Genomic DNA, 11,627 nt, shown 5'->3' with positions numbered 1-11,627 from the left:
CGGAAAATCGTTAATAGAAAAATAGAAACATAACATGAATAGAAAAAAACAAGGATAGAAAAATATAAAAAAATTAGAAAAAATATTTCATTTCTTTTGTAAAAAACAAAACAAATTTGAATTGATGAGGAAGAAACTCCATCATAATGACATATTTAGAAAATAATATTATAATTTTTTGTTGAAGTCGGCTTCGTATAGAATTAAAGCATTGAAGAAGTTACCTACGACGACAAAGCCTCTCTCTCAATTTCAAACCAAAAGATCAAATTCAAATTCAAATTCAAAAAAGTCTATTACTCTACTTATTAAGTAATTAATAATATATATATTCGTGTCAAATAAACAACGATATAAATGTATAATATTACATATGTATACTTGCTTCGAGGAAATGATAATTCACATTTAAGTACCCGTACAAATGAAAAAATGGTGAATAAAGGAAAAAAAATAATTTCAAAAAACAGCTTCACCCCAGCTCACGGTTGTTGTTTTCCTCGTTTTTGGGACTGATGGTGCTACCATTGCCGCCCATGATCGATGTGATCGCAGCAGCTAAGGCTGCAGTGAAATTTGGATCAGCGGTGATGGCAGCCGTAGCAGCACTAAGTGAATGCCCAAATGATGGATGAGGCTGAGATTGGTGGTGTTGTGGTGGTGCAGTTTGCTGGTACTGTAACACTTGATTTGACAATTCGTTGTTAGATAACTGGAGACCAGAAAATCTTGATTGGTTGTATACCATGGCACCACTACTACCTTGGTGAAACGCTTGTAATGGCATTGCAAATTGTGATGCTGCAGGGTTATTATAACCCTCAAATATTGGAGTTGAATTTGGAGGGTGAGTAAGGTCTAATGTAATTGTAGGAAATGGGGCTGAGGCAGATATTGTGGCGATATTGGGTGGTCGAATTGCCTGAGCCAAAAGGTTGGAGTTCATGAAACCATCTACACTCGAGGTTGAACCGGAGAGCAACATGGTGGCTGCAGCTGATGTAGTAGATGCCATTGCTACTGCTGCTGGCGGCAGCGGGTGGTTGTGAGTGCCTTCGTAGGTGGTTACTAAAATTGTTTGATCATCAGCCCATCTTTGAACTTGTTTCCGAACTGGGCACCCCACTGCCATTGTGCAACGGTAGTATGCTCGTGGACACGGGTTCCCTTTTGCCATTTTTTGACCATACTTTCGCCATTGACATCCGTCAGAAATCTGCATATATGCACCCCATTAAATCATAACATAATTAGATCACTACAAATGAACAAAAACTGTTGTATATTCTTTGAATAAGTTCAATCTAATTATTTACCATTGGTGCATCTGAACGTGCCCTAACTGAAACACGAACTTTACGCATTGTTGCATCATTTGTATGTTCCATGTTTTCGGGGACAACCAATTTGGGAACTTTGTTAGATGTCCATACGTCTGAATCTGGGGTATCTTCGCGAGCGATAGTCTTGGTGTCTCTATCAACTGTCTTTTCTTCTGATGAAGAATCACGAGATATCAACTGATCATGAGTACTTTGTCGTAATTCCATGAACTGTCTTGGCACTGCTACTGAAACTTGATCATGAGAAAGATGATCATTGGCATTCTGATCTTGATTTTGAATGTTTTCATTTCTCAGTTCTTGTTCTTGTTGATGCATTAGAGTCACAAAATGCGTTTGTAAGGCGTTGTAATTATTGCTAACTTGTAAGCACATCTCTCTTAGTCTTTGGTTCTCGATGTTCATTCTTTCTAACTCATTTTGTATATCTTTCAACTGAAAATTAACATAAAAATTAAAGTAATTTAGATCAGATTAAAAAATTTTATGCCGTTAAATAGTAAGTAAGAATTGTTAATTTCGGCCTTTTTAGAACCCTAAAATCATTTGCCTCATAGAATATTACTTGCTAGGTGTATAATATACAAAATATATATTTTGCAAAAATCTTTTATAAAATATTATATTGCAACAGATCAAGATACTTATATGCCAGATTTCAATTATATTTAAACAAGATTTGTGCTATAATAATGTTAAAAATTACTATTTCTTTCTAAAATATTTGATGAACATACCTTATCAATAGTTTGGTCTTCGCCAGTGGTTGAAATGTCATCACCCATCGGTGATCGATTACTTACCATCGTAACAAGATTCAAACCGGTCTATCAATGAGAAGGATTAAGAATAATAAGCAGAAATTAAATAATAATAAAAATTAAATGATACAAATTAAAAAGCAATTTACATTTTAATTACTTACATTTAGATCAAGATCATTCCCAAGAAAATTCTCCTTCTTCACAACAACCCTATTATGACTGCGGTTTCTTGTAGAAAATAGATCCATCTCACTCAAAACGTTCCGACGATTATCTTCGCCTTCAGCCACAACATCAGCAGCAGCGCCGCCTGGAACCATCGAGAACGGGTTCCACCTTGAAGTCTTGTTAAATAACACCAAAGGTTCAGAAGTATCCAAAGTAAAATTGCCCATGAATAAAGAAAGGGAGATGAGTTCGATTCAAAGAGTCTTTTAATGGTGGAAACAGGAAGGGTATATATAAAGAACAAGGAGAGTCGTTGAAGACCAAATGCTTTTTCTGTGCTTTTGATACGTGTGTGAAATGTAAAGTGTGGGTTGTGAGAATTAGGGTTTGACTAAAAAAGCGTCAGCTCGTGCGTCAGATTTTTTCCACGTGCCGTGTGGGTCCCAGATAGAAGTTTCGTCTACAACTTCTTATGTACGACTAGGTTTGACTCTATCCAAATCTGTTTCTTATTCAGATTTAGAACTGGTTTAAATATTAATTTTTCCGAAAACCCAAATACATGTAACCAAATTTCTTTCTTATTCAGATTTAATACCGCTTCAATTTGATTAGAACACTGAATTTATGTCGAACTACGCAAAAACATGTTCCCAACACAATTCTTGTTCTCTAATATAACCTTTTACATAAAATCATCTTAAATTAGTGATATAATTTTGTATAGGTTGATTAATATTTAATAACCACGTGTTCAACATGAATCTGAAGCGTTCAAAATGTTTTTACCTAGTTTTATGTACATTGTTAGGTAGTGTCGTCGTATCGATAGGCCACATTTATTTTCTATTGTGTATAAATACATCTACAATCTTTGTACTCTACATTGAGGAAAATAGATAAAATGTACAATTGTATCACTACTAGAAAACATGGGGTTTTCCTACGGAAAATAGCTACGGAATCGCTACGGATCAACTACAAAATGGGATGCCCTAGTTTAGTAACGGAATAGCTACGGATGCTAGTCTATAGCTATTCCGTAGCTAATTAGCTACGGAATAGCTACATATGCTAATCCGTAGCTAATTAGCTACGGAATACCTACGGATACTAATTACCTATGGATTAGCTCCAAAGTATGCTTTCCGTTAGAATTCCGTAGCTAAGTAGCTACGGATTAGCTACGGATTTTTCTTATTTTTGATTTTTCGGGCACCAAACGTCGTTTTTTTCGCTTCGTTTTTTTTCACACCTCTACTATACATGATTATCTATATTTTCACCAACTTGTACCTATTAATATCGTTCATAAAGCCGTGTGCCTCTTCGAGATCAAATACTCGTTTCACAGTTTAACATTGTAATGCCTATACTTTTCACCAATTTGTGATGGATTATGTTTGTATATGTATATATTTATATACATGAATAAGTTGTGGTATATGTGTACGTGTATATGTGTATGTATACGTGTTTGTGAGATGTATGTGAACGTATTCATAAGCATTATAGTGTTAAACCACTAAACGAGCAATGGATCTCGTATGTGCACACGACTTTATAAATGATATTAATAGCTATAAATTAGTGAAAATATAGATCATCATGTATAATAGAGGTGTGAAAAAAACGGAGCGAAAAAAACGAAGTTTGGTGCCCGAAAAATCAAAAATAAGAAAATTCAGTAGCTAATCTGTAGCTAATTAGCTACAGATTAGCTACGGATTTTTCTTATTTTCGATTTTTCGGGAACCAAACGTCGTTATTTTCGCTTCGTTTTTTTCAAACATCTACTATACATGATTATCAATATTTTCACCAACTTATAGATATTAATATCGTTCATAAAGTTGTGTGCCTCTTCGGGATCAAGTACTCGTTTCACAGTTTAACATTGTAATGCCTATACTTTTCACCAATTTGTGATGGATTATGTTTGTATATGTATATTTATATACATGAATAAGTTGTGGTATATGTGTACGTGTATATGTGTATGTATACGTGTTTGTGAGATGTATGTGAACGTATTCATAAGCATTATAGTGTTAAACCACTAAACGAGCAATGGATCTCGTATGTGCACACGACTTTATAAATGATATTAATAGTTATAAATTAGTGAAAATATAGATAATCATGTATAATAGAGGTGTAAAAAAACGGAGCGAAAAAAACGACGTTTGGTGCCTGAAAAATCGAAAATAAGAAAAATTTGTAGCTAATCCGTAGCTAATTAGCTACGGATTAGCTACAAAATTCTAACGGAAAGCATATTCCGTAGCTAATCCGTAGGTAATTACCTACAGATTAGCTACGGAATATGTTTTCCGTTAGAATTCCGTAGCTAATCCGTAGCTAATTAGCTACGGATTTTTCTTATTTTCAATTTTTCGGACACCAAACGTCGTTTTTTTCGCTCCGTTTTTTTCACACCTCTATTATACATGATTATCTATATTTTCACCAACTTATAGCTATTAATATCATTCATAAAGCCGTGTGCACATACGGGATCCATTACTCGTTTAATGGTTTAACACTATGATGTTTATGAATACGTTCACATACATCTCACAAACACGTATACCTACATTATCATGATGATGATGATGATGATCATCATCATCATCATCATCATCATCATCACCACCATCATCACCATCACCGCCATCATCACCATCATCACCATCACCGCCATCATCGCCATCATCACCATCATCATCATCATCACCATCATCACCATCACCACAATCACCATCATCACCCATCATCACCATCATCATCATCATCAACATCATCACTATCACAACCATCACCACCACCACCACCATCATCATCATCATCATCATCATCACCATCATCACCATCATCATCATCATCACCACCACCATCATCATCATCATCACCATCACCACCACGACCGCCATCATCATCATCATCACCATCACCATCATCACCACCACCATCATCACCACCACGACCATCATCATCATCATCACCATCATCATCATCATCGTCATCATCACCACCATCACCACTATCATCATCATCATCATCACCACCACCACAACCATCATCATCATCAACATCACCACCACCACACCACCACCACCACCATCATCATCATCATCATCATCACCACTATCATCATCATCATCATCACCACCACACCACCACCACCATCATCATCATCATCACCACACCACCACCATCATCATCATCATCACCACCACCACCACCAACACCATCATCATCATCATCACCATCATCACCATCACCATCATCACCACCACCATCAGCATCATCATCACCATCACCATCACCATCACCATCACATCATCATCATCATCATCATCATCATCATCATCATCATCATCATCGTCGTCGTCGTCGTCGTCATGATCATCATCATCACCAACACTATCACCACCACCACCACCGCCATCGCCACCGCCACCTCCACCGTCACCGCATGATTATAATAATAATAATAATAATAATAATAATAATAATAATAATAATAATATTATTATTAGTTGTAATAATAATAATAATAATAATAATAATAATAATAATAATAATAATAATAATAGTAGTAGTAGTAATAATAGTTGTAATAATAATAATAATAATAAAATTTATAATTATAATAATAATAAGAATAATATAACAAAAACGGAAATGGAAGTGGTTAAAAGTAATAGAAGACGAAAGTTTTATGGATGTGGCAGTCCCAGCCAGTTGGTAGTGTTGTTGTTTATTCCTGCAGTTGCCCCGAGTTCGATTCTTACTGTCCGCCTCCATTTTGGCGGGCAGATGGAAATTTTTAATCCTGCTTCCCTCTATCTCCTTTCTTCATTCGTTTCCCTCTTTCTCTTTCACAATTTCCTACTCGGTCCTTCCACTCACACCCTCTCCTTCGATCCTCTCTTCTTCATTTTCCAGCCGTTGAAGCTTACTCCGCCGGAGTTACTTCTTTCCGCTGCCGCTGCAAATGGTGTACATCGAGTTCGTGGTGGTGGTGGTGAAGCTTACTCCGCCGAGTTTACTTCTTTCCGCCATCGCCGGAGTTCCTTCTTTCCTGCTATCGTCATCATTGATTCGTCGTCGCTGTCATCTGCTTGCCGTCGCCGTCGTCTACACCGTTTCAAGTAAGTTTCTTTTTGGTTTAATTCCACTTAGGTTTTCGTTTTGGGTTGGGATTCATTTCGATTTAGCTTTGTTTTGATTTAGTGTTTATTTTGATTTTGGATTCATTTCGATTTAGGTTTTGTTTTGATCTAGGCGCGTTCATCCCTTCTATGATGTTTTTAAACCTCGGGGACTAAACTTCAGATCGGGGAAAACCATACGGACCATTTATGATGTTTTTTCAAATAATAATAATAATAATAATAATAATAATAATAATAATTATTATAATAATTATAACAATAATAATAATAAAAAAAGAAAGGAAATCGGTATTGTATAAGATACATTAAGGTTCTTTAAAAATTGGATGTGGCATGACCGACCTGTTGGTAATCTCATTGGTTAATGTATAAGATAGTCCGAGTTCGAATCCCATACCAGACGTTTTTTTTTCTTTCTTTTTGGTCGCTATTTCGTCGGAGAACAAAACAAAACCAATTTCAGCGGGGTTTTTTTTTTGGCCAAAAATTCTAAAACCCAAATAACCCCGCCTCCTCCAAATAGTCAATTTTAGTTCTGTAGCTATTTATTTCCGTAGCTATTTAATTCCGTAGCTATTTAATTCCGTAGCTATTCCGTAGGAAATAGTCAATTTTAGTCAAACATGACTCCCGTGGGTAATCCGTAGTAAATCCGTATCTATTTATTTCTGTAGCTATTCCGTAGCTATGGTAGCTACGGTAAATTCCGTAGCTATTCCGTAACAATTCCGTAGCTAATCTGTAGCTATAATTTAGCCACGGGCCATTATGCTACAGACATTTTTCCGTAGCAATTCCGTAGCTATCTGCTTATAGCTACGAAATAGCTACGGATTGTGCTGTAGCTATTGCACCAATTTTCTAGTAGTGTATGTTATCAAGAGCCCTATAATTTTTTCCCCAGATTCCTTGATCTGTTTCTCCTCTATGGCCACTTCAGGTGCTTCTCTTTTGGCCCACGCCAATTCCACAGCCGCCATTGATCTTCAAATACCATCGATCAACATTAAGTTTGATCGAGATAATTATTCACTATCGTGATCTACAGTCATTTCAACACTCGAAACCTTTGATTTGGAATCCTTCATCTTCAATTCCACTCCACCTGCAGCAACCTATGTCTCTAGCCACTCTGAAGAAGACATCGCCTCTGCCCCCAAACCTAACCCAAACTATGTTATCTCGAAGAAAAAGGATCGATTTGTTCTTTTATCGATGAAATCGGCCCTATCTGAACGGGCTCTCTCCATTGTTGTTCGGGCCCCCACCTCATACATTGACTGGACATCTCTTGAGAAAAGTTTTCAATCTCAAACCAAGGTCTGTCTTATGACGATGAATGTCTAACTCTAAACACTTTCCAAGGGTTCTCTCTGGATGCTTGAGTATGTTAAACGCAATAGGTCTATTGCGGATTCTCTTGTAGAGAATCTGAATCTAATTCCGGAGGAAGATTTAATTGGCTACATTCTTACTAGACTCGATTCCTCTTATACCACATTTGTCATAGCCTTCATGATGAAGTCCGATGGGGTCTTCGTTGACGATCTTGTAGGTTTTCCTCTGCAAGAAGAAGCTAGAATAGAACATGAGCACAATCGTCATGTTCTGATTCTCACTCCACCCACCACTCCTACCTCCCCCATCTTCGGGTCTATAGAATTTACGGCTCAACGCTCATCTTGTAGGTCGACTCCACCTTCCAACAACTTCAATGTTGCCTCTCTATATCCCAACCATGACAATTTTCGTAGTCGACCCATGTGCCAGTTGTGTAATCGTCCATGGCATGAAGTCGTAGACTGTTACCAACGCAATAACCAGACCAACTATACGTCAATACGCCCCAATTCACGTGCCTCCTCTAGACAAACTAATCTTGCTCAGGCTGCTACTTCATCCACAATAATGGACCTCGCCTGGTATGTTGACACCGAGCAACCGACCATGTCACTCCGGACATTCACAAAATCAACCTTGTTGAAAGCTACACTGGTCTAGACAGGTTGAAAGTTGGAAACGGTAATCACTTGTCTATTTCTCATGTTGGTTTCAGTTCTTCGCATCATTTTCGCTTGCCATCTATTTTAGTTGTCCCTAACTTAACCAAATATCTTCTCAGTGTGTCCTAATTAATAGTAGATAATGATGGGTATCTTGAGTTTTGGCGTAACCATTGTTTTGTTAAGAATTTGTAGGGTAAAACACTACTCCAGGGGGACATTAATCATGGTGTCTATCGGGTCCCCAACATGTTCAATAAGCGTTCTACACCTATGCTTCTTTCGGTTGTACGTACCTCTGTCCATGGTTGTCATCAACGCCTTGCACATCCTAATGAGCCTCTCCTGAATAGACTTCTCTCCTCTTTTCAACTTCCTTCCTCATCCAAGAAATTTCCTAATGTGTGTGAATTCCACTAGCTAGGGAAGATTCATTGCCTACATCTACCTCTTCTCATATTTCTTCTTCATCTCCCTTTGATTTAATGTACTCTGATGTTTGGGGTCCATCCCCATTATTTCCAATCAATGGAATTCGATATTTATTGTTTCTTGTTGATGATTACACGAAATATGTTTGGATTTATTTCTTTTCCCACAAATCATAGGTTTTCTCAAGATTAGGATTTAAAGCCCTTCAATCTGACTGGGGAGGAGAGTACCGAAATGTCTCCATTTTTCTCAGGACTCGTGACATTAAACAATGTATCTCTTGTCCCTATACCCAAGAACAAAACGATGTTGTCGAAAGGTGAAATCAAATTATTATCGAAAAGGGTCTCATACTTCTGGCTCACTCATCCCTTCCACAACCCTTTTGGGGGTATGCTTTTAAAACCGCGACATATCTTCACAATCGTACTATTACTCTTCTTAATTTTGATTCCCTTTATCAATGACTCTACCACAAAACGCTAGACTACATCTTCTTCAAAACCTTCGAGTGCTTGTGTTACCTGTTCATACGCCCCTAAAACTCTCACAAAGTTGACTTTCGATCTCTCCCTAGAATTTTTCTTGGCTACAGTACTACACACAGAGGATATCTTTGTTTCCACCAATCCTCATCTTGTATTTACCTCTCTCGCCATATTTTTTTTAATGAGGATGATTTTCCTTATTTAACCCGGCCATCTAACACCACGTCATTACCTCTCTCCACTCCTACTGATATTAACTCTCACCTCCTTACACAAGTTGCTTCTTTTTCCTCTCCACCACCACCATCAGACCCATTGATACCTATCATCCCTCTTCCACTTTATCTTCTGCACCTTCAGTTAATCACCCACCCCCTCCCTCATCCACCAATACGTAAACGAATTCTCCAATTTACCAAAACTCTTCAATAAGCTCTCGTTCCAAACACACCTAACCATCTGCCTCTCATTATCGACATTCCCCTAATAACACGCATTCCATTACCACCAAATCTCGAACAAACTCTCTGAAAATAAAAGTCTTTCACATTTCTCTATCTGACACATCTGACTATGAACCACGCCTCTTTTCCTAAGCCATTAAACATCCATGTTGGAAGCAAGCTATGCAATCTAAATATGAAGCTCTCTTGATAAATAACATGTGGTATATCGTTTCTTTTCCTACTAATTCTAATGTTATTGGTTGTAAGTGGATTTTTAGGATTAAAATATGATAGTATGGTACAATTAATCATCATAAATCTCGTTTGGTGGCTCAAGGTTTCACTCAAGGAGCTAATGTGGATTATTTTGAAACATTCAGCCATGTAATTAAACCAACAACCATTTGATTGGTCCTCTCAATTTCCATCTCTCATGGGTGGTCCCTCGAACGGCTAGATATCAATAACGTGTTCCTAAACAGCTATCTAAACGAAGTTGTGTACATGAAACAACCACGTGGCTTTGAAGGTCCAACTCGTCCTAATCATGTATGTCGTCTCCACAAAGCTCTTTATGGCCTAAAACAATCCTCGAGAGTCTAGTTTACCAAGCTCAAACTGTGACATCCCCCTCTAGCACGTACCATAATATTCTCCACTTAGGGCTCCCGTCACGAAAACTTCTCAGGGGGTCACCCATCCCTGGATTGATCTCGTTCGGGCACGCTTAACTGTAGAGTTTTTATGGGATTTGTTGCCCTCGCGGGTTTAAAATGTGTTGTGATAAGGAAGGTATCCACATCCCTTATAAGGAATGCTTATTTCTCTTTCCTAACTGATTTGGTATCAGGTGCAGGTAGCCACCCGCCTTCACCCCCCTCCCCCCCCCCCCCCCCCCGCGCATTATAGCATTCGACGTCCCTGTCGAACACATGGACCCATGCCCTTGCTCTGATACCATTTATGATATCCCCCTATATCAAGTATCACATTATTGTCCGTTTTGGGCTCCCGACACGAAAACTTCCCAGGGGGTCACCCATCCCTTGATTGCTCTCACTCGGACACGTTTAACTTGTAACACCGTAAATTTTCAAACAAATTTTTCATTTTAGAAATCACATCATTCTCAAAAACATAGTTCACAAATCTCCAAAATAACAATTTTTCATAAACACATGCTCATAAAATTGTTTAAACACAATCCAGGATCCTCAAAACATAACTCCACCTCGTGTGTACAATCAAGCTGGCGCCTTCCCGTGATCCTGAGAAGTACCTGAAACACATAACACATAACACGGTAAGCACGAAGCTTAGTGAGTTCCCCAAAATACCACACACATCTCATTAGCCTCTCATGGCTATACTCGAATAAGACCCTCCGGTCAATGTGTCTCAGTGGAACCCTCCGGTCCCACAACTCGGGTGGACCCTCCGGTCCTAACTCAGTAAGCTCAGAATAATACATAGCATAAATCACAAAGACATAATGCAGGATATCACAATACTCAATATAAGCACATAAGACCCTCCGGTCACACAAAGATTACCACTCTAGGTAAGTATAGTGAGAAGACTCACCTCGTAATCAAGCAAATAAATCTCGTATACGAATCACCGATCTAGCCTCCGCCTAACACATATGATAATTATCTCTAATTAACACTCCATTCACAACTCTAAATAAACCAAGGCTATTTTCTCTCTCTAACTCTCAGAATTGCTAAAAGACCATTCTACCCCTCCATGGTCTCCATACTCCATGTCTTAACCAAACCCTAAGTTCAACTGAAGTCAAC

At 38.1% G+C, this 11,627-nt stretch overlaps 1 protein-coding gene across 1 annotated transcript; it reads right to left on the bottom strand.

The window, feature by feature from the left end:
- Window positions 1-354: 354 nt before the first annotated feature.
- Window positions 355-2,596, bottom strand: LOC145124757 (WRKY transcription factor 6-like). Its single transcript, XM_079060217.1, has 4 exons — window positions 2,269-2,596; window positions 2,081-2,170; window positions 1,317-1,778; window positions 355-1,216 (listed from the first exon to the last, which is right to left on the bottom strand). Exons 1-4 carry the CDS (start codon window positions 2,500-2,502, stop codon window positions 473-475), a joined length of 1,530 nt encoding a protein of 509 aa, XP_078916343.1. The 5' UTR covers window positions 2,503-2,596; the 3' UTR covers window positions 355-472.
- Between the last annotated feature and the right edge of the window lie 9,031 nt (window positions 2,597-11,627).

This window comes from Lactuca virosa, chromosome 7, assembly GCF_052849685.1.
Source record: "Lactuca virosa cultivar CGN04683 chromosome 7, Lactuca_virosa_CGN04683_v6, whole genome shotgun sequence".
Lineage (NCBI taxonomy): Eukaryota > Viridiplantae > Streptophyta > Magnoliopsida > Asterales > Asteraceae > Lactuca > Lactuca virosa.
This window is presented reverse-complemented; position numbering and strand designations above follow the sequence as displayed.

Excerpts from the sequence above, each read along its gene's own strand:
- LOC145124757 (XM_079060217.1), bottom strand. The coding sequence starts at position 2,502 with ATGGGCAATTTTACTTTGGATACTTCTGAACCTTTGGTGTTATTTAAC. Across the intron at positions 2,171-2,268 it reads GGAATGATCTTGATCTAAAT|ACCGGTTTGAATCTTGTTAC; the intron begins GTAAGTAATTAA and ends TCTCATTGATAG. Across the intron at positions 1,779-2,080 it reads AAGACCAAACTATTGATAAG|TTGAAAGATATACAAAATGA; the intron begins GTATGTTCATCA and ends GTTAATTTTCAG.